Source organism: Vicia villosa, linkage group LG1, assembly GCF_029867415.1.
Source record: "Vicia villosa cultivar HV-30 ecotype Madison, WI linkage group LG1, Vvil1.0, whole genome shotgun sequence".
In the NCBI taxonomy this organism is placed as follows: Eukaryota; Viridiplantae; Streptophyta; class Magnoliopsida; order Fabales; family Fabaceae; genus Vicia; species Vicia villosa.
The window spans coordinates 20,746,606-20,771,887 of NC_081180.1; the positions used below are offsets into that span (position 1 = coordinate 20,746,606).

General features: G+C 29.2%; 3 protein-coding genes across 3 annotated transcripts; all 3 read left to right on the plus strand.

Annotated features, from left to right (window-relative positions):
- The first annotated feature begins 213 nt into the window (after positions 1–213).
- On the plus strand, positions 214–1,051 carry LOC131602231 (cell wall / vacuolar inhibitor of fructosidase 1-like). The gene has a single exon (XM_058874286.1). The coding sequence runs from the start codon at positions 223–225 to the stop codon at positions 772–774; it is 552 nt and encodes a 183-aa protein (XP_058730269.1). The 5' UTR covers positions 214–222; the 3' UTR covers positions 775–1,051.
- Positions 1,052–10,091: 9,040 nt separating this feature from the next.
- LOC131602236 (cell wall / vacuolar inhibitor of fructosidase 1-like) lies at positions 10,092–10,868 on the plus strand. Its single transcript, XM_058874299.1, has one exon. The coding sequence runs from the start codon at positions 10,127–10,129 to the stop codon at positions 10,673–10,675; it is 549 nt and encodes a 182-aa protein (XP_058730282.1). The 5' UTR covers positions 10,092–10,126; the 3' UTR covers positions 10,676–10,868.
- Positions 10,869–24,508: 13,640 nt separating this feature from the next.
- On the plus strand, positions 24,509–25,048 carry LOC131659313 (uncharacterized). Its single transcript, XM_058928535.1, has one exon. The coding sequence runs from the start codon at positions 24,509–24,511 to the stop codon at positions 25,046–25,048; it is 540 nt and encodes a 179-aa protein (XP_058784518.1).
- The last annotated feature ends 234 nt before the right edge of the window (positions 25,049–25,282 follow it).

The window sequence follows — 25,282 nt, forward strand, 5'->3', positions numbered from 1 at the left end:
TACCTTAATATGTCTGAGATTTGCATATATTATAAGAGATTCGAAACCTGAAAAGATGATATGTACTTGTATACTTTTAATTCTTATAGAAAAAGTTGATTAAGAAAACCATCACATCAATGGAAAAATGCGTACAAGAATGAATCTCTAATAACTTTTTTTCAACACTATAAAATGGCTTACCATAGTGCATCTACCTACAATCAATCAAGTTAACAAACAATGACAAATTTGAAGCCTCTAACTCTTTTCTTTTTCCTCCAAGCTATTATTCTCATAACTTCAATACCAACAACTTACTCTAGAAACACTTTCCCATTAAATGATGAAAAACTATCATCACTTATAGAAAACACTTGCAAAAAAACACCAAACTACAATATTTGCATTCAATCTCTCAAACAAAATTCTGGTAGTTCTGTAGCTGATGTAACAGGACTAGCTCAAATAATGGTGAAAGTGATGAAAGCAAAAGCGAATGATGGATTAAATAAGATTCATCAGTTACAAAGGGTGAGAAATGGTGGAGCTAGAAAAGTTTTGAGTTCTTGTGGTGACAAATACAGAGCAATTTTGGTAGCTGATATACCTCAAGCTATTGAAGCATTGGAGAAAGGGGATCCAAAATTTGCAGAAGATGGTGCAAATGATGCTGCAAATGAAGCAAGTTATTGTGAGAGTGAGTTTAATGGAAAATCACCACTTACTATACAGAACAATGCTATGCATGATGTTTCGGTTGTTACAGCAGCTATGGTTAGACAATTACTTTAAGCTACTGGTTTGCTTAAGTCATATATATGATTCTCAATAAGTTAATTATTATATGTTGTATTGTATCTAGGGAACTTAATAGTGTTAATCATGTCAATGTCTTTTAATCTAATGTGGTCATTGCATCTGCAATAGAGAAATTATCCTATAACCTTTGCTATCAAATATGTCTCTATAGTGGGAGCTTATCTAAAGGAGTTTCTATTTGATAGAGTATCTTATGTAAAATAGTTTCTCTCTTCAATAATTCAATAAATAAATTACTCTTTATAGATTATTTATTGATGAAATGTAATTATTTATAATTATTTGTGAGACTTATTTAGAATATTTTAGCTTAAATATACTTTTTGTGGAACTGATTTACTATTTTGTGGGGCTACTTTCAACATCTATTCATTAAAATCCTTACACTCTGTTTTTTCTAGGTGTTAATCTTAAAGAAGCTTTAAAATCTAGTTATAATTTTTGTGTAGAATGGAAAATTAATAATTTGTTAGTGAAGTCTATCGTGAAAAGTTTTCAACACGGTAGTGGAGATTTTCAATGGACAGAAAAGAAAAAATTCTTGCAAAGTTATCACTCTAATGAACAAGTTAGGGGAGTCAGAGAGAATGAACTTGCAAATTAATAATGAGTTGTACTTTCTTGTGATGCAGTCACACTTATATAAGAGACCATTAGAACTATCCTATATGAATGCGGAGCCCAGTGTGGCAGATGTTGAATATATTTCAACCGTTTGAAGGTGCTTGAAACACAAGAAATGGAGGGTATGAATTGAGTTCCAAAATTTAAAATTAGATTCTTCCCAAGTCAAAATAAAATATCACAAGAACAAAAATGAATGACACAATTATTTTTATCTTAGTTCACTATTAACGAAGTTAATCCCATCCATCCACCAAGGTAATATTGCCTTCTCAACAAGGACTTAATTCATTATAACCGAACTGATTATAGAAACCACAACAAAAACCAACTGTCAATATTGTAACCCACAAAGACTATCCATTAATGTCTTGAGAAATCTGACTATAACTTAGTCTCTCAAGGTACTATCAACTCACAAATTAAATTACAAGGGTTGTGTTTACAGAGATGCTTCATGAAATCAGATTACACAAGTTTAAATACAATCAAATACAACAAAAGTGTTAAGCAAGTATATGAAGAAAAGCTTACTTGCTGCAAGTTAGCGAACAAAAGTTCACTTGCTTTACAAAACTATACAAAAAATAATCAGAGATAATTGTGCAACGTTTCAGCGTAAGTTTTGTTGTTTCAATTCTACGTCTTCAATCTTCTAAGTCTTCCTTTTATAGCTAAAAATAAGTTCGTTGAAGGGTAGAATTGGAATATTCAATTCCAGCTGTTTTGCCACAATGGTCAGTGAGGGAGTGGTCGACAACATAGTACCATAATATAGTCCTTGCGCCGCCCTATTCGAGTAGGGGAAACATATGTACCTCATACTAATTCCTCACGTAAACCAATTTTGATCTTATCTTCTAATCTTTAGAGACTTCTGATAGTTGATGAAACATGCTTAGAAGGACCATAATTTGAACCTTCAAAGCCTAAGTCTTTAGAGTCTTAAGAGCTAATTCATCCAAAACATTGTCTTTAGAGTCTTCAACACTTGGTCTTCAGAATCTCTGTCTTCAGAATCTTCAGAACTTGTTCTTCCAAAACATTGTCTTCAAAATATTCAAAACTTAGAAGATAGAAACATAGAGCCAAAGGATTCGCCAAAAGCTCTTCCATAAGAGTCATGAACTGAAACTCCATAAGAGTCATGAACAGAAACTCTATCACTAACGTACATCAAAACCGTTGTTATAGGAACTTCACCGGTTATCTCATGGTTCAACCAATAAACCAGTGATCCAGTACCTTCACCGGTTTAATGACCGGTCTGATTTTTAAAACATTGCTCCAAACAGTAAGTTAATATAAAAGAAAAAAAACATGAGCAAGATGGTTTTCACAATTTAACCGTAGTTAAATTGAATTCTCTACACCTTACTTAAAAATTTCAAACGACCTTGTCGGCTGTGCTATACAATCCAACAAAAACAACAAAGAAACAAAAATAAGCATCACATAATAAAATTTGACAACACACCCAAAAAAACTAGGAAACCAGAAACAATCAAACATATAAGAAAAACCTAAAAAGTAATACCACCGCCCCCAACAAAATGGATTGTGTATTGATGTAAAATTTGGTATAAAAACTTTTGAAAACTATCAATTCAAAATATTTAAACGTCAATTATCAGTTATCATTTAAAGTAATACGTACACCAAAATCATGCTTACAAAGAAGAAACTAATCATTTTACATTACATGCATTGTATCCAAACATACACATGTATCATATATAATTTTTTCAATTATTAGGAATTGCCAAGGTATGAGCCGTATCTATCTTTGCCTTTTTTTTTTTCTATCCCACTTTAGTAATGCTAACCAAGATGTGTTTGCTGACATAGTGATAATATTCTTTCAAAATATTGGTGTTTGAAAAAATATTATCACTAATTTAAAAATATTCTTCATGCACTGTTTTTAAACGAAAATTAAGTTTTACTTTTGAAATTCTTGAATTATTTCGCTTGTTTTACTGTTAATTCTTTATAATGAGAATAATTCTTACAGTATTGTGTTCATTCTTTATTCTAATCTTTGTTATCACGCACGACATGTATTTTTGAGATTTTTTTTTGTCACGCCCACACTTTGTCGTGACACTTTCATATGAGGGGTGTTTTTACAATAATAATTTTTGTGACTTTTTATGTTTTGATAAAATAGTGTGTTTTTTGGATTTTTTTGGAAAATTTGTGAGTTTTTATTGTATTTTTGGAGATATTCATGAGTTTTTATCGGATTCTAGGAGATTTTACCCAATTTTTAGGGGATCCCATTAATTTTTATCGGATTTTTTTAAAATTAATTGGATTTGAACAATCAAAATTTTCAAAACTCTGAATTTTTCTAGGATTTTTCAAATACACTATTGGAATTTTTGAAAAAATCCAATATGTTCAATTTTGATTTTTTTATCTGTCAAAAAATGAACTACCAGATTTTTTAAAAAATCCAGAAAATTACAAAACATACCGGATTTATAAAAAATTCTGGAGTGTTAGATTCATTTTTCTAAAAATAGATATAGATGCATACCAGAATTTTAAAAATACACTACCGATTTTTTCAATTTACACAGAACTTTTCAATTGCACTATTGAATTTTTTCATTCGTTTTTTAGTTAAATTTTGACAGGCGCATATTTGCCATTATAAAAATATATGATGATGTCGGGTCCAAATGTGGGAGTCACATGATAAAATCTCTCGAGGAATGGTTTTTTCATTTTTGGTTCAATATAAACGTGTTTTTTTGTCACTTTTTGTTGCAGGCAAGTAATTATAGAGAGATAAACACTGAAAGATTATGAAAAAAATCCTTAGGTTTTACTGTTTAAATAGTTGAAAAATCTTTGAAGATATTTAAAGGACTAAGAAACATTTATAAATATCTTGGGTTTGTTTGTTTTATGTATTGAGAGGAGTAAAGAATTGAAAACACTTGGGGTAGATAATATGACATGTCCTTATAAACATAGAAGGTTGTTTTCTTGTAGTTTAATGAAATTGTGTCAATAGAATTAAGGGGTAAAAGGTGAATAAGTTTTTTAACACAGAATATTAAATTACATAATTACAATAAATGTGGTGTTATCATAGTAGCTGTTATTCTTGGAGAGTAACATCCAACTTCTAAGGTTCTATAGATTGCATGTATTCAACTTCTAAGGAGTTATCTGTTCCAAGTATGGAGTTATATGTTCCAATCGTTGGAAATATTTTTCTGCACTAGCAATCTATCATAGAGAATTTTTTTCAAGCTTCTTTAACTTCCACAATTTCATTATTTCGAGAGAATTTTGTCATGAAAAATGCTTAATAAAGATATATAGTGGGGGATGTAGATAATTTGTTGTGCATTGATGTATTGGCAATATCTTGAGCGTTGTTCCTATAAGAATGTAGGGTAGAGTTTCATTTTTGTAGCTGTGTAACATATTACCTCGGTTTTGTTAAAAAACCGAGGGAAAGCATATTTTCTTTTTAAAATTTTAAAATAAATAAAATAAGTAAATCCCCCGAGTTAAAAAAAATGAGGTAATAAGTTCAAAGAAAAAATTGTAAATGATATAAAAATGAATGTAACGTGTCATGTTTCCATTTTGGTTTTTTTACCAGTCAACGTTTTGTGTGTGCAATTTACAACATGTTTAAGAATACATTTCTCAATATTGTCAGCCAAGGAAATTAATGTTGTTTTCTTTGATTGACAACATTTGAAGGTTATTCCAAACATATAACAACAACAACATCAACAACATTATGTGAGATAGACTGCAAGGGTAGAAAAAATATTTTGTTCAAGATTAAAGAACATAAAAGATTTTTTGTCTTGCAATCTATCCCACAAGAATGATGGATAAGAGTTTGGGGCAACTACATATAAGTTAGGTTTAAGATAAAATCTGTTTAACGAGTATTTTATAGTAAAATTTGATTATTTTATCCTTTGGTTATTAAGGAAACCGAAGGGATAGCAGGTTACACTTATAACAAAATAAAAACATAATTTGCAATAGTTGGGATTCAAACCCTGTCGAGAATTGTTATTTCCCTTGGTGTTTTTAAAAACTGAGGGAATATGTTGTTTTTATTTTAAAAATAAAATAAAATATGGCTCACCTTGGTGTTATATCTCGTTTTTTTGCTGAGGTAAAAGCTTTGTCATGAAATGTATAACTTGTAGTAGTGGTTGGTTCTTTAACCTGTTTGTTGTTGAAGGTTCTGAGAAAATCCTCTAAAAAGCTTAAGTATGTCTGTGGAACTCTCAAGAAGAAACTTTAGGGGGAAATAGTAGGCCAAGTGGCTGGATCGAACTTGTATAAATATATAGTGCAGTCTTTCCAAATCTTATCTATTTATTTTTCTTAATTATATTATTTTCATTGTGTATGTCTCTTTAGCTCCATCTTTCTTCATATATGCTAACATAAACATTTTAATTTTTTTAAATTTAATCAGAAATATTGTATATCATAATGCATATCTCCTCTTGTGTTTGGAGTCACTTGGTCAGCAAGAATAACCATAATACTACATTGAAAATCAAGGTAATAGATATGGAAAATCTGATAATCGAAAAAGCAATAAAAAATCCATATTCAATGCTGTGTGAGAGAGAAGAATGTTGAAAACAAACAATCAAACAACGATAAAATTGGTTTGAAACCCATTAACAACAATTATTTGAAGCATAAATAATATTACATCACGCTTACAATATATAACTGTTGTGGAAAGTACCCATTGTTTATTAAATAATATGTAGATTGCTTGTTTTTCCATACACCTCACTAAAGAAATATATATAATATGAGAATTAAACTATTCTTGAAAACAAACTTAAACAAACAACTGTTTAATTGCATGCGTCTCATCATTCATTTCCCGCTCTTTAATATATAGAATGTGGTTTAATGGTCTAAGTCATTCATGGAATTGATTCCTTCGATTCTAGTTTAATTTGAATAAAATATAATTATTGGCCAAGTTTACCTCATCATCATCATCGCTTATCATCATGATTGTTATGATGACTTATCTTCATAACAATCACAATGATAGGTGACGACGATGAGGTAGACTTAGCAAATAATTAGATTCTATTCAATTTAAACTATAAGAGAAGATATCGATGTAATGAAGAATCATGTCATTGAACCATATTCTATATGTTAAAAAGAGGGAAATGAACGATGAGACACATGCAATTCAGAAAACATTGATTAATATAAATTGGTTTTCAAATACAACTTATTTTTTAGATTATACATTTCTAAAAACAATCTACATAGCATATAATAAACTCAACATCTTCTACTGTCAACCTACATAAGAATTTAAAGAACAAAACATTGTTAAGTCACAAGAAGCCTTTTTCTTGTTACTTAGCAATATTTTGTTCTTGTTCTGAGAATATTTATCAACAACAACAACATACAACAACACAACAAATACATACAACAAAATAAAAAAACATACCTTTTAGCAACAAAACACTAACAGTATACAACAACACAAGATATAATAAAATATTTCAAGAACACACCTTTTGTTGAAACTAATCATGGAATTGAAACAAATTATAAAGTTCATCTAGTTTATAATGCTATGAAAAAGAAATACAAGGTGGATGAAGTTTCCACAATAGCTTCATACTTCTTTTATTTTTTCATAGCAACACAAATCTTATGTACCATAGCAAAAGTATGCGCTTTGTTAAGGTGGTGAAGACGAATCTGAAAACAATGAGAACATTCACCATATGAAAAAAAGTCAAAACCCATTTTTAACAAGAGAAACACAAACGAAATTGCAGAATAAGTTTCATGAACGAACTTCAAAATAGCGATTGGTGAAGACGAATTTGAAGGTTGCAGTATGTATGAAGAGTGGCATGAATGTTAGGGTTATATATTTAAGAGAGAATAGTGAAATATGTTAGAATTTTCTTTAGAGAGGAACTGTTGTTATGTATTGAGCGACAGACACTTTCGCTTATATATAAAAGGGTTAATACCTATTTTGCCCCCTGCCATATAGGGTCTATTTGAAAAACCCCCCTGCGAAAAAAAAAGTTGCAATTTGTCCCCTAACATACGAAGATTCTCCTATTTTACCCCCTCGAGGAATCCAGTCACCAGAAATATTGACGTGGCAATTTATTTTTATTTATTATTTATTTATTATTATTATTTTTAATGTAGTGGTCGGAGTATGTGGCATTTTTATTTTTTTTTATTAATTTTAATTCCACGTGGCAATTTTCATTATTATTTTATTATTAGGTTGTTAAAATGGTAAATATCAAAGCTTAAAAAGATGGTCTCAATGGGACTTGAACCCAAGACCCAAAGCTTACACAAAATCAGTATAACCACTAGGCTGCACGTTTTTGGTTGACTCATAGGTGCCTTTGGTAATACTTATTAGATACTGAACCAGTTAATATAAACTAAATCATTATAAACTAAAAATATTTTTATTTGGTTCAGTTAGTATAAACTAAAATAATTATATTTAATTATATTAATTAATTTATAAACTAAATCATTAATTATATTAATTCTCACTAAATCATTATAAATTAAATCATTATAAACTAAATTGATTTGTTTTAATTTAAATTACTATTTAAAAATAATGTACATATAAAGTAATATATTAGTTAATAGTTAATATTTAAATTAATAATTATTAGTTAATAGTTAACGTTATTAATTAATATTAGTTAAATTATAAAATAGTAATTAATATTTATTTTACTGTTAAAGTTAAATAAATTATAAAATATAAACTAAATGAAATTATTATCAACTAAATTAAATTATTATAAACTAAATTAATTTATTTTTAATTTAAATAATTTTAACTAGTTTTAATTTAACTAGATTAATTAAACTAGTTTTAAATTAATTAATATAATTAAATATAATTATTTTAGTTTATACTAACTGAACCAAATAAAAATATTTTTAGTTTATAATGATTTAGTTTACAAAAATGTATTTTTTTTAATATTTATTATTTGATTTTAATATTTACAAAAATATTTTTTTTTAATTATAGTTTTAAATTGTATTCGTTTAAATATGTAAATAAATAATTAAAACGTATTAAATTAAATAAAATATATTTAAATATTAAATAAAAACATGCGTTTTAATTATAAATAAAAATGTATTAAAATATTTTTTATTTAATATTTAAAGTAATTAAACAAATACAATTAAAACGTATTAAATTAAATAAAATGTATTTAAATATTAAATAAAAACATGTGTTTTAATTATTAAATAAAAATGTATTAAAATATTTTTTATTTAATATTTAAACTTATTAAACAAATACAATTAAAATGTATTAAATTAAATAAAATGTATTTAAATATTAAGTAAAAACATACGTTTTAATTATTAAATAAAAATGTATTTAAATATTTTTTATCTAATATATAAACTTATTAAAAAGATAATTGAAATCAAGTAATAAAATGTTAATACAAGTAATCAAATGGTATCACATATTATATAACTTATTCCAAGCATGAATACGACAAATGGTATCATGTGGCCTAGTGGTTTCAGCCCTTGTGTTGGGAAACTAATGGTGTGGGTTCAACTCCCACTCAAAACAAATTTTTGGGCATTAACATGCTTTCTAATCTAAACTAAAAATTTATATAATAAAAAATGCTTACTTGGCAATAAAAATAATAAATAAATAATATAAAAAAAGTCACATGGGCTATCCAGTCAACGAAAAAAATAAAAAAATACAAGCCACGTAAGCTTTTTTTGCTGACTGGATGAGATGAAGGTAAAAAATGAGAGAATCTTCAAATATTAGGGAAATTCTTGCAACTTTTTTTTTTTTGGAGGGGGATTTTTCAAATGACGCCTATATGGCAGGGGGAAATAGGTATTAACCCTATATAAAAAAAACTTTTTATCATGGTTGACAAGCAGAACCATGATGCATTGATTGAACTTTACACCACAGTTAACATAATTAAAATTTTAATTTCTCTAATTTATATCACTCACCAAAATAGTCATTTTATTTCAACTTAAACAATTTTGATCAATTTCTCACATATTTGCACTAAAATTTGATGATATTTCTATTTTTTTTATTGACGCGTCACTTGGAGAGTGTGACAATTCATCATATAAATTTTTTTTGTTGAACATGGTAGGTCTACAATATAAGTGACACAACATCAATGCACTAGTTGACAGTTTTAACAGAAATATGTGAAAGAATAACCAACATGCCTAAATTTAAAATAAGAACACATTCCGTGAATACCCAAAATAAAGGATGTAAAATGTAACTTATTGAAATATATAAAAATGTAATTTGAAATGACTAGAAAATACAATGAAAACAGAATTATAAAAAAAAAGGTACAAACGTACAAAGTTAGCAACTTGTAATATTTTTACACACACTTGGATACATAAAGCAAAATACCTCAATATGTCTGAGATTTGCTTATATTATAAGAGATTTGAAACATGAAAAGATGATATTTAGTTGTATATTTTTAATTCTTATAGAAAAAGTTGATTAAGAAAAGCATCACATAAGTGGAAAATTGCGTACAGGAATGAATCTCTAATAACTTTTTCCAACACTATAAAATGGCTTACCATAGTGCTTTCTACCTACAATCAATCAAGTTAACAAACAATGACAAATTTGAAGCCTCTAACTCTTTTCTTATTCCTCCAAGCTATTTTTCTCATAATCTCAATACCAACAACTTACTCTAGAAGCACTTTCCCATCAAAAGATGAAAAACTCTCACTTATAGAAAACACTTGCAGAAAAACACCAAACTACAACATTTGTATTCAATCTCTCAAACAGAATTCTGGTAGTTCTGCAGCTGATATCACAGGGCTAGCACAAATAATGGTGAGAGTGATGAAAGCAAAAGCAAATGAAGGATTGGATAAGATCCATCAGTTACAAAGGGTGAGAAATGGTGGAGCTAGGAAAGTTTTGAGTTCTTGTGGTGACAAATACAGAGCAATTTTAGTAGCTGATATACCTCAAGCTGTTGAAGCTTTGGAGAAAGGAGATCCAAAATTTGCAGAAGATGGTGCGAATGATGCTGCAAATGAAGCAAGTTATTGTGAGAGTGAGTTTAATGGAAAATCACCACTTACTATACAGAATAATGCTATGCGTGATGTTTCAGCTGTTACTGCAGCTATGGTTAGACAATTACTTTAAGTTACTTTAAATTATTGTCTATAAGTTAATTACTATATGTTATGTGTATGGAACTTGATTAGTAGTGTTAATTATGTAAGTGTCTTCTAATCTAATAAAGTTAGTGCATCTTCAATGAAGAGATTCAGTTATAATCAAATATGTAACTTTAGTAGGGCTCATTTAAAGAAGTATATTGTCTCTCTTTGTTCAATGATTTAGAAAATAAGTTAATATTTATATGGAATAGATAATTTAATGCTGCAATGTAACTATATATATATATATATATATATATATATATATATATATATATATATATATATATATATATATATATATATATATATATATATATATATATATATATATTTTGAGTTAAATGTATTTCTATATTATTTTACTGGCTTAAATGGAGTTTTGACCATTCTATTTACATTATTTTTAAATTTTGATCTCTCAATTACAAAATTTAGCTTTTTAGTCTCCAAATATACTATTTTTTGGCAATATTTTAGTCCCCCACCAAAATTGCATGTGACATATTGTAAATGTTGACTTGTTTCAAAGACCTTGGTGCCACGTAATATAAATATTTTATGTAATTATTTGTAATTAAAAAATAGTTTCAAAAAATCTTAAATTTCAAAAAAATAATTTCTGTAACGTGTTATATTCCTCTTCTACCCTAATTCTCTCTTGTGCTCCGTTCCTCAACTTCGTTCTATCACCTTCAATCAAACCCAAAAACGTTAACCCTAACACGTCTCAACCCTAAGTCTCTCAAACCCAGAAACGTTGTTTTGAACTCTCATCCTTCAATCGAAGAACCCAGAAACCCTTTTCGAAGTTCAAGACGCAAGGAACGGTAACGACATGAGCGGCATTCAACCCATTCCGCTATAATCGAAGAAAGAAGATGACAGGTTTTGTGTGAGGTATGTCGTGATTCCCTTTCTCCTCGTGTGATTTTATCTTGTTCTCTGGTTCTTCTCTGGATCTTTTAGACAATACACTAATTGTAAACATTATTATTCAGACCATCTTAGAGTCAATGCATTAAGCTTACAATTCATCATATGGAAAAGTTAGTAGAGCATCCTGCTAAATGGCATGTTTTAAAATTTGCATAGGTCATTAAATTGATGAGAACAAATTACTAGTTTATTGATCAAATTATTAGGTCACCGATCAAACCGCATGACTAAATCAGATGATTCAGTAGAACAAATCATATAACTCAATTGAATAAACCAGTCTCTATAAAAAACTATATATTCATTAAACCGATTGATTTAGATGACTCGATCTCTAACACAATCACGACATCTACCAAATTTCAAAATATTATAATTTTACTAGTTCATTCTTTAAATTCAGAATATAAACATAATAATCACACAAACAAAATAGTACAAAATGCAAATCAAAATAACTTGTGAACAAAGACTAACCTCAACATAAACTATATAACAAAATAATTGCAATGTCTAATAAATTTAAAGCAAAATTTTGGTCCCTTAATTATACCATTGGGTTAAGGTTGGTCCCTTAATTTTTTTTCGTGTCTCCGTGACCCCTTAACTTTAAAAAATATTTCATTTTAGTCTTTTTTATCTAATTAGCGACGAAAAAACTTTGAAATCGGTCACTAAATATGTCGCTAGTTAGACAAAAATACTAAAATGAAACATTTTGAACGTTGAGGGACCAAAGTGACACGAAAATAAATTAAGGCACGAAAAATATTAAATTTGTCGCTAAACCGAGTATTTTTCCTAAATTTAATTCTAAAGAGGGTAGGTTGTTACAAAATATTTTTAAACAAAGTCTACAAACAAGCATTTAATCCGTCAGTTTTTCAAAATTGTTTGTTCGCCGATTTTTACCGATATTGGTTTGTTTTTGTCTGCTCTCATTGGTTTAATAACTTATTCAATTTAGCAATCAAATCAGACCAATGATCCTTCCGATTCTCGATTCACTAGATATAGTCTAGTTTTTGAAACACTATCACCACCTTTCAAGTTTTTCTCCCCCTTTTATATGTTAATCCCTCATGTTTGAACGCCGATTTTCATTATAAATATATTGCTATAAATAATATTATTGCTTATTCTTAATATTAATTTAATTCATAATTTCATTTATATTTAGCGACACCAATATATAATGTCTGCATCTGTTTCTGATTTCAGCCTATGTGTTTGGTAAAAATTTAGATTTTTAGGAATAATTTTAAATTTTGTTTAATTTTAAATTATAAAAAATAAAAAATACTGAACGTGAAAGTTAGAGTTGATTAGACTTTTTCTTATAGGAATCTTATATTTCCACCCTTTAAACTTTAAAATAACATAAAACTAATATATAAATAAAATTCCTAAAAATAAAAAAACCTTAAAATATTTTTTTTAAACCTTAAATCAAACATGAGAATATTGCAATTCCGTAGGCATTATTCTCAAAAATATATTTCTAAATCACCCTAAAAATACATATAAAAAAAAAAAAAAAGCATACCCCCGTGCGCGCCCAGGCAAAATGAAACGTGTATTGATGTGAATTTTAGTATAACTTTTTTGAAAAACTATCAATTCAAGAGATTAAAAGGTCAATTAAGTTCTCATATATAGTAATTACGTACATCAAAATCATGCTTACAAAAAAAGAAACTAATCATTTTCAGATTACCTACATTGTATCAAAACACACACGTATTAGTTTCTTTCAATTATTAGGAGTTGCTAAACTGTGGATAGGTATGAGCCTATCATTGTTGAGTTGAGATGATGTCTATCTTTGCCTTCTCTTTATCCCACTTTAGTATTGCTTGTCCCATTCTTCTTTACTAAATGTGGGCCATGAACGATAAGGTTGATGAACCATATAATCTATTCATTGTCTTGTCCTTTATGATCATTGTTGTATATAGATTAGTTGCTTTTATTATTGTTGGTATTGGTATAGATAGATGTAGATTCATTGTAAAGTGACACTTCACCTGAAGAAGCTTAATTTCACTTTGGCTTCTATGGGCATTAAAATTTTTGTTAGGGATGTAGCTTGTATAATTTATTTATTTATTTTTAAAAAGTGATATTTGGGCATTAAAATTTTTGTTAGGGATGTAGCTTGTATAATTTATTTATTTATTTTTAAAAGTGATATTTGAATATATGTGTGGGTCTAACCATTGTCACGTAACCAATATATATTTGACAAAATGGAAGATTGCATCCGATGATAAGTAGAAAGATTTATGGTGTGCACATGATGTAGTGCATGAATAACACTTGTTATGGTGCATGCTTTGCAAGTAACACTTGGTGCTTTGCATGAAAGGCAAAATACGAGTTTCTTTCTCCAATGCAAGTTGAATGGTTGTCTAGAAATCAACCAACATTGGTGTTGATCCTCAAGACGAGTTTCTTTCCAGCGAAATGACTAGTATTCCCCAAGCAAGCTCTAGTGTCAATGTAATTTATGCTCGATTACCCTAGTAGATATTTCCGCACAGAGTTTCTTTTGAAGTTTTCTCCAATAAGTTTCAAGTGCTCCCCAAGTGACCCTAGTTCAACAAGATTACCAAAGCGGTATCCTCAACATTGTTATTCTCAACAAGATCTTATCAGAATCTTTCAGATAACAATCTCTCCATGTAGGTCTTAGTGGCAGGAGCCCTCTTTGGCGTGTTTATTTCTCCAATGATTTTCTCGCTTCATCCAACAAAAATTTATCTCCAAAGATAGGGAGTTTTAGATGATGACAATCAAAGAATGTTATCTTCAACAAAGCACATCTGAATACGATGTTACTGAGTTGTTCAACACGTTTTGCCTACATGTGTAGTTGCGATCTACTATCACTAGTCGCTGGCGGGGCAATGATCTGCCAATGTTAGACTTGTTTGTTGTGATTCACGGTTAGTTAATTGCAAGTAGGACGAGGATTAGTGGCGGAGCTAGGGGTGGCAAACGAAGGCCACGGCCACCCTATTGTTCTTTTTTGAAAGTAAAATTCATATCCTCCATTAGCTGAAAAATATAATGCATTAAGTTTACACAAGTGGTATATTAAAAGTATTAGTAAAGATGTACTATCAGTTCTAGTTAGGCGTTATGGTCCCATATCATACACTATACTCACACTCAACTATATAGCTTTATATCTATATTTGACTCTATAAGCTACAACTCTACTCCCCATGTCAAAACTAACTATTATTATCATTATTAATTATTCAACTGAATTAATTATTTGAATTATTATTAATATTTTGCATTATTTTTTATAAACTATACTCTATATTTTGTCTAAAATCTATTTCAAATGCTCTATATAATTGAATTTTTTTTCAAATATTTCACATGGTTTTGTAACGGAAATTACAAAATAATAATAATAATAATAATAATAATAATAATAATAATAATAATAATAATAATAATACTTATTATAATAATAGTTGTGTATTATGTTTAAAATACATTTTAATGATTATATAAAGAATTTAAATTCGTCTAAATATTTGATAAGAAATTGAGACAATATTTTCATGAAAATAACTAAAATAAATAATCATTGTGTACTTTGTGAATTAACGTTTTAAAGACTCTTTGTAATTTTGTCTCAAATTCGTCTTAATATTTTACACAGATTTGAGAAGAAATAAAAAAATAGTAAAATAAATAACAATTTTGCATTATGTCTAAAATTCATTTCAAATTCTATATATACAATGGGATTCCGTTTAAAATCCGTCTCAATATTTTACACAAATTTTAGATAAAATTTCTTAAAAAACTAATAAACAATTATGTATTTTCTCTAAAATCTATCTTAAAAGTCTCTATAATTGAAATTTGTCTCAAATCAGTCTTAATATATAGTTATGTTTATTAAATATATTATTAAATTTAATTTTAATTTAAATGTTTTATATATTATACTTTTTATATTTATTTATAATTTTTAGTTTACCTTAGCGGCCATCCCAAAAATTTTGTTCTGGCTCCGCCACTAACGAGGATCTATCAATTTCTCTATGTTCGTTGTTGTAATTCACTATATGCAATTCGTCGATGGTGTGAGAATCTATCAACATCAAAGTTTTCTTTTGTTACATTCCACTTCTGCGATTTGCAGCAGGGCGGGGATTTGTCAATGTTAAAGTTATTTAACATGTTGTTACATGTTTGTTATAGTCCACTGTTAATTGCTAGCGGGACGAGGTTCTGTTACTGATTATTTGTTCGTTTGTTATGATTCTCTATTGGCAATTAACTGATGGCGTGAGAATCTATCAACATCGAAGTTTGCTTTTGTTACATTCCACTTTTGCAATTTGCAGCGGGACGAGAATTTGTCAATGTTAAAGCTATTTAACATGTTGTTACATGTTTGTTACTATCCACTGTTAATTGCTAATGGGGTGAGAATCTGTTAGTGTTTATTTGTTTGTTATGATTCACTATCTACAATTAATTCGCTGATGGCGTGAGAATATATCAATATCAAAGTTTGCTTTTGTTACATTCCACTTCTGCAATTCGCAGCGGGGAAAGGATTTGTCGACATTAAAGATATTTAACATGTTGTTACATGTTTGTTACAATCCACTGTTAATTGCTATTGGGGTGATGACCTGTTACTATTTTTATTTGTTTGCTTGTAATGATTCACTATCTGCATGATGCCGACGGGGCGAGAATTTACTTACATCGAAGCTACTTGTTATGTTGTAATCTATTGTTTGCAAAGTGGATCGGGGCGATGATGTGTCAACACTAAAACTCTTTAACATGTCTACATGTTTATGGCAATCTACTGTCAGCATAAGGCCAGTGGGGCGAGGATTTATCAACTTTAGAAACATCCATATCACTCAAGTGTACTGAATATGATTTCCCCATTGAAGTTATTTACTTATTGCAATCTATTGTCAGCGGATGCTGGCAAAGCGAGGACCTGTCAACATTAAGCTCGTTTGTGGTGATCCATTATCTACAATTCGCAACGGGGGGAGGATTTGTTAACTTTGAAAATGTCCATGCCAGTTTTGAGCATTGAATATGATTTTTTAATCCCCAGAGGAGTCTACTTCCACTCACAAGCTACTAAAGTTGGTCCATATATTTTCTTTTGCATTCATTTATTTGCACTATTGAGAAATCAGTGTATTTCTTAACTCATTGCATCTTCTTAAATTTCATTCAGTCCGATTATCATTTTTTGATTAGGAAGTTAGGAGTGATTCTTAATCTCATCTTATCCCATTTGATTAACTCATCTATTGATTCTTTAATCACAATATCATCAACATTATTGGATTAGAGATACAGAAAGATAACAGTCATACCATTATTTTATTCTTGTATCTCTGAAAATCTCAATTCCCATTCATAATTGATGATTAGAAGTAAAATAGTCCAGAGGTTGACTACTTTGCATCTAGTTCTGGGTTCATTTCATTCACCTCATACCCATTGCATCTCAGCGTAACATTCGAGTATGTGGTATTTAAACTATCTTTCACCATGACGATTCGAAGGCAAGCTCTTCAAATCCACCATTTAAAGATATTTAAATAGGGGTAGCTGTCATACCTCAATTTTCTCCAGGGTCTTTCATTAACCGCATTTTCATTATTAGTCGGTCATGCATGCATTAGGTTGACCAAAAGTCAACCTTAAGTCAGCGTTTGCATCATTTATAAGTTAAAAATAACTGAAAAATCGCATTTCATGTATTTTCATGACCTCATGCATCTTTTTGACCCAATCAACGGTTATCAGAATAAAATTTTGGTTCTATAGTCAAACCGGTAAAAGCGATTCGATAATGTGAGGAAAATTAGTGGACAAAATATTTTAAAATTTGATCTTTAATTAACTGTTTTATGAAACTAAGTTGCGCGTAATTTAATTTGGTGCGCTCATTTTATTTTTCGATGTTGTTTAGGGTCGCATTTTTACCTGTCAGAGTATGTTTAATCGGGTATTTTTATTTGCATTTCTGAACTTTTTTATTAAACTTCGTTACACTTAGATTATTTTGATGCGTTCAATGTTAGTTTTCGATCAAATAACGTTCACGATTGTTATTTGTTTCGGTCCATTTTATTTATTGTTTTTAATTAAAAAAATAGTTTTCTTGTTTTCAATTTGAGTTAAATTGCTATGCACTGTCAATGTAAATTTTTTTACACTATCAATACATCATAACCATTCAATTATATTACTTCAAAAAAACATTAAAATAAATGTCAAACACTTCTAATAAATAAACGGTTATGATTAAGTGATGGTGTGAAATTTCTTTAGGCTGTCAGTGTATTCCAATTAAATTCTTTCAATTTTAGTGTACGAGACGTTTTCACTTTGTTAAATACACGGACCAAGGGCATTATTGTCATTTTCTTCGTTGCCAAACCAACCACGATTCACAACCTTAGTCGCCCATGTTCACATGTATACTCACTCTTCCGTTTCCGACGTCCGATAACTCACAACAATACCACCTTCTCACACAAACAACTACCCTTTCGATCAAGAGAGATGAGCGATTGCTTAGAAAGAGTTAGAGCTTGGATCAATTTTTACTGTTATTGTTTTTCTTAGATTTGAAATAAGGAAGAGAAATTTTGAAGGAAACAATAGATTCATTTGCCTCATAATGTGGTTTTTATTTTAATTTTTTTTTATATTTACTAATAAATTACATACCATTTGTCAATTAGAGATTGGTCTTTTGATTTCTGAAAAGTCAGTTTTCTTCCTCTCTTTTATATCTACATATGATTTAGGGCCTATTTGTTTCACCTTTAAAAAAATGGATTTTTTTTTTTATTTTTAAAAATAGATTTTCCAAAATCGTTTTTTCAAAATATTACAAGTTTTTTATATTCGTTTTTTTTAAATGAAACACTAATTTTGACATCCTATAACATAATCACACATTATTGAAGACCAAAACTTAGTCAAAATCGCATTTTTTTTATAGATTCTCCTCCTTATTCAGTTGATAAAAATGAATGCCGGAGATAATCACTCTGCAACATGCCCATGTGTTTTATAATAATTGTCCTTACATGTCATTCACATAGTATAATAATTTCCAACAAGTCAAACTTTGAGCCATTAATTCCATCAAAACTATGTTACTGCTGCTAAATAAGACTCATATGAAGCATTATAAATCTTGAGAAATAACCCTGAAAATAAAAGATGAAAAAGATCAATCTACTCATGTTTTTAAACTTTATAGAAAAAAACACAGACAAAGAAAGAAAGAAGAGTGAATGAGAATGTAAATAGGTTGTTATCACTGCCACTTATGAATTTGTTAGAGTATTTGACTCAAAATTTGTGTCTAAAATTGGAGAGCAATGTCGAACACAATTTTGCAATCTAAAATGTGGAAACATAATTGTAAGAGAAAGATTTCAGCTCCATTTTAATAACTGTGTAGAATCCAAATCTCACCAATTACACAAACTGACACTCTACATGTGTTTACATGTATTTATTACTAGGAAATGATTGTCAACACAAATTGTCTATGTTAAAGTTATGATTGGAAGCTACAAAATCAATTGAATATGAATCTGGAGAAGTTGTGAAGAAAGAGAAGATGTGTATAGAAGATTAAAGTAGTGGTTTAGTAATGAACAAATCCCACATCGTGTGGATTCTAATTAATTGGATTATATATATATATATATATATAAAGTAGTGAAGTAATGAACAAATCCCACATCGTGTGTCCCACATCATGCTTGACATAACGCTAAATTTGATTCTCAATTTTTATTGCTTTCTGGTCTCTTGGGGTCCTTTTACGATGAACTTTAATCAATTAATTAAATTTGATTTCTCTTGGGGTCTTTTTACGATGAACTTTAATCAATTAATTAAATTTTGCTTCAGTTAATTAATTTTGTTAATTAAAGTTAATTAGTTTTGCTAATAAATTTTTATTAACTTAGTTAATTGATTTAAAGAATTTTTAATTAATTGATTAAATGGTTCAATTCACTTGTTTTTTTGTTATTGGGCTTGTAATTTAATCATTTTATTCTATCCCCATTCGACAAAGTGTATTCCCATTCCGATGATATTGTAATAATTTTACCGCACATCCTTTATCTTTGTTTATTATTTTGTATGCTTGTTAATCAAGATTAAGTTAGAATAAAATCAATCATTTTCAAAAAGGACAAAAAACTACACTCGATCCAGCGTCGAGTCTTTTTCCAAATCAAACTAAAATATGAATGCAACGCGAAGCTTGATCCAACGTCAAGTCTTTCTTCTGTTCACCTCAAAACTTTCATAATAAATTTAACGTTTGTTCCAACGTTAAGTCGTTTTCCATATGCAAAAATATTTTCCCAAGCAAATAGGATTGAATGGACGGGCGGAAAGTAGTTCATATCTCTTCCTTAATTAATTGGATGCGAGTCTCTTGACTCGGTCATTCGAATAATTACAATCCAAATAAATTACTTTTAATAAACAAGTTTAGTTCGACTCAACAAACGACAAACGAGCAAGTGGAAATTAAGTAGTTCCTACCTTTCTCACGAGTTAAGATTAGACTCGTTTCATTCTTTTCAGTAAAAGGATTAAATGGGCAGGATGAAAGTGGTTCCAATCTTTACCTAAGTGTTGAATATGAGATGTAGAACTCTAATATTTGACACCCGTATCCTATAAAATTAACTTAACCAGTCAAACTTCTTATTCGCCCTTGTGCATCTCTTAAAAAATGTCCTTTTTAGAAAATGAGTGTGTTTTAGCCATTTCAAAGTGAAATAAACAAAAGATTCATCCTCCAAGAGTGAGCACCAATTAAAGGTTTAAACGCTCGAAATGTCTAACGCATATTTCTCTAAAAACAATCAACAAACACATGGTTTTCTACCAGGAACTACAAAGCTTTGATTTCTTCCTTGCATTATAAGGATACGTAGGCACAGGTTTACGAAACCAAAGCGAGCACAATAATAAAAAAACCTAAAATCCTTTCTCTTTTGTTTTCTCACATAATAAGTAGAAGATCACAAACTATCATGCTAACACTCATTTGCAAAACTAACTAAATGGGTTTCGCTTAGTACAACGGATGTGAGGGGTGCTAACAACTTCCCCTGACATAACCGACTCCCAGATCCGCTCTTGTTTGTGACGACTATTCTCTTTTCTTTCATGGGTTTTATTCGATATTTTCTCTTTCTTTTTGGAATAAATAAAGATCGGTGGCGATTCTGTTGTATTTCGAGCATTCCTTACGCTCGAGTATTTTTTGCGGCACGATAATAAGCAAGGTTGAAATCTGACAAATTCTCAATTTGAAAATGGAAATATTATTTTCTCAAAACTCCATATTCTGGAATCATGATTTAAATAAATTAATTGGGTGACTTGAATCATGAGCTTAATGAGTAAATTTGAAATTTCCAATGGAAGCGTGATTCAACTCACAAGATCTCCTTATTCGAATCGTGGAAAAGCTTGATTTGAATGACACAACAGTCTGATTCGAATCATGACTATACCTCTCATTTTGGATTTCATTTTGGGTGATGTGACTCAAATCAAAGATTTAATTGACTTAAATCATGACTTGAGTCAAGGATGAAAAATATGAATTTTATGTTCTTGAATCCAGTAATTTTCTTATTGAACTAGAATCACCATTCTCCATACAACAAAGACAGCAACAACCTGCAAAATTTTGTGAATAGTTTGCAAATAGATTTTCGCATACCCATTCACACATTTATGTAACACAAATTTCTATCTCAATTTAAACTTGAAGAATTTTTTTTTTGTTAAATTTGCGAGTTTCGAACAAGTGTGTGTGAAAATCATCATCTTCAACCTCTACCAAAAATTTCATTGTGTGTTTTAATCTCAACTCTAAAAGAGAGTATCAAGACCTAGTGTAAGGAGATTCATTAGTCTTCTAATGTCTTGTGGAGTTTTTTTTAAGATTGAAGATTAAATGTGTGCTTGGTTGTTCTAGAGACTGATCTTTTTAAAGGAAAAGAAGAGCCCATTCTCCAAAGGGAAATTTTCGTAGGATACTATAGATCACTGCAGATGAAATTTGGGTGTTTTTGGATCCTGTGGTAGTTCAATGACTCAGACAATGGAAACTTCCATGGGTGAAATCTTGGAGTGCTTTGGTTGAGAGGGTGAACTGATTTAAGGTCGATTGAAGATCTTGAAAAGTTTGCAGCCAAGCGAGTTGTCTTCTTAAGAAAAAGAATCAAGATATAAATTTGACTTTCTTAAAAGTTGAATTAAGTTTTCAGCTTGCTTGTGATTATCTTTTGTAACTAAAAGACTTTTGATATTCTCAAACCTGACCTATTGCCGAATCCTGCGTGTCAAAAATACAAAAAACCTAGAAAACTTAACATCCAAGACGGAGAGTCCAACCCACACGTCCTTCCAAAAGAAGGTTTGAAGGCCCGATCCCACGTTCTTACTAAGACAAACCACAAATTATTTTTTAAACTTCTTTTTTCAAAATTTTGATTCTTTTAAAAATCTAAGATAAAGTGATTTTTCTTCTTCTATTCTATCCTAATAATAATAATAATAATAATAATAATAATAATAATAATAATAATAATAATAATAATAATAATAATAATAATAATAATAATAATAATAATAATAATAATAATAATAAGGGTTAAATATGTTTGTGGTCCCTATAAATATCTCAACTTTCAGTTTTAGTCCCTCTAAAATTTTTCTTCAAAGAATGGTCCTCCTAAAATTTTCCGTCTCTAATTTTGGTCTCTGCCGTCTATTTGCTTTAACGGAAGCTGACGTGGCACGCCATGTGACACGCCACGTCACTTAAATTCAAAAGTAAAAAAATACTTAGATTGAGGGGGTTACAAACCTCCCTAAATCCCTACATTCTCTAGTGCATTTCATCAAACACCTTGTGAGCATTCTTAGTTCTGAGTGTTATCATTGTTTTTGAACTCAACAAACTTCAGCCTCGGAGAAAGAAGAACCAAAGGCTCAAACAGAGAAAACCAAGAACGCTTCCAAACCACTAAGCCCTTCTTCTCACCCAACCTACTCGGAGGTTCGATTTAATTTCTATTTAATCATTTATAATTCTTACATTTTGTGTTACAACTTGTAGTTTCTATTGAATCTGAACAGCTTCTGCAGACTTTCCACAATGATTAGCAATTGTTAATATGGAGATAGGAATATTAGGATGAAGAATAGAATGTGATAATCCTTTTCTATTTTTTAAATTTTCCTGCGAAGCAGCCATGAAGCTAGTATATTAAGAGAACAAAAAACAAAAATAGTTAGCTCCTAGTTACTATTATATTGCTGTTTTTTTTTTATTACTTTTTTGGATAATGTGTTTGTTGGCCATTATTTGGATAATGTGTTTGTTTGTTCTAAATTTTTATTAGTTTCTGCTAGCCTCTATAAGAAAGATTTGTCATTAGAATAAGCACTTACTTATTAAGTATAAAAGCCACCCAAAATGGTAATAAAAATCAAAAGCATGAACATTTATAAAATTTCAAAGCTAAACAAACCACACAGTCATTATTGTTTATCATAGCTTTGCTCTAGCAATTTGGATTATCATGGTAAATTAAACTTTATCATGACATGGATGACTTTAACTTGTGAACCCTCCATAATATATTAATATTTAATACTCTTATTCAAGCATCAAATGGAAATTTTAGTGACATTGCAGACACAAAACAAGAGGTTGATTTTGCGTGCTTTAAATGCAGACTCATTAAAGCTCTTTTTCATTGAGCATATTTAATTTTCACAAGTCATGAGATTTTATATGTACTTGAAAGCATGTTTATGTATTGTGTTTTTTAAAAAATATGATTCAAGTGTGTAGATGAATTCAATGGCTTAAATTTTAGAAGACATGTCTACTTAGTGTGCAAATGAATTGAAATACTAAGAAGAATCATTTGATGAAAATATTGAGATTGAGATAATTTTCTATTTGGCTGGGAATTGGTGCTTTTAATTTATTGTTTTAAAGTTATTTACAGGGGGTTAAAAACCCCCGCAATCTTTCTTTTTTTTTTTTTTTTTGTTTTTGGTTTTGACTTTATCTGACGTGGCGTCATACGTGGCGTGCAATCTAACGAGAGTGACCAAAAATCGTGACGGAAAATTTTGGGAGGACCAAAGTTCGACGAAAATTTTTGTAGGGACTAAAATTGAAGGGTGTCTTATTTATAAGGAGTAGAAACTTATTTAACCCTAATAATAATAATAATAATAATAATAATAATAATAATAATAATAATAATAATTATTATTATTATTATTATTATTATTATTATTATTATTATAATAATTATAATAATAATAATAATAATAATAATAATAATAATAATAATAATAAAATACACATTAAATAACTTTTACTTTTATTCAATAAATTAAGAGTAAAAGGAGATAAGGTTATCTAGTTTTATTATTTTTCAATAAATATATTTAAACCTTAAATATTCAACTGAACACATTCATGAATTCAATAATTTTAGTAAAAATATTTAAAGTTATCACCAGTCAGTTCTTTTTTACTAAAAATATAATCCGTCCATTTTTTGACAATATATTACTAATAATAAATAGTAAATTACTAATATTAAATAAAAAAAAGTTGACTGAAATAAATACAAAATTTCAAACCAATTAATAATTCAATATAAAAGTGGATTCTTTGTAAGGATCCATTCCATGCATTCATCCCCTCTTAATCTTGCAAACTCTTTGTTATATTGTATTTTTTTTCCTCTTCATTCAAGTAGTCATCACAATGTTGAAACCACTAGCATTATTCATTCTCATCATCTTGTGCACTATCCAACCAAACAATGCCCAAAACTCATTAGAACAAACATGCAACCTCACTCCAAACAAAACCCTTTGCATTCAGTATCTAGAATCTAGCCCTAGAAGCCCTAATGCAGATGTCCATGAGTTTGCACTAATCATGTTTAACCTAATGAGAGACAAAGCCACAAATACCATAATCAAAATCGATGACCTTCTTGCAGGGAATAATTTTCTTCCTGGCACACGTGAATATAATTCACTTGAGATGTGTGCTACTATATACAAAGAAATTGCAACATCTAACGCTAGAAGAGCTCTTGAAACTTTGCCAGCAGGAGATCCTGAAGCTGCGATAGAAGCTGCAAATGATGTTGTGAGGAAAGCTAATCAATGTGAGGCTTACTTTGTTGGGAGAATATCAGAGGATACACGTACACCAGTCACGGATGATAACAAGGATATGGAGAATGTAGCAACTATATCAGCATCTATTGCTGAATTATTGCGACGTAATGATTAGTTTACTCAACGTTTCATTATCCAATTTAATGGTTAATAAATTAATGAAAGTAATATTCTTGTTTTTGTTTTGTCTTTTATAATATGTGTTGAAAAACTTATGTCTCTAGAACAATATAATTCTTGTGGTGATTTTTGGTGTTATGTTGCATTTTAAGACCTTTGATGCCTCTTTATTTATATATAGTTCTATTTGTTTTTCAATTTTTTTTTATCAATTATGATTTATAAATCA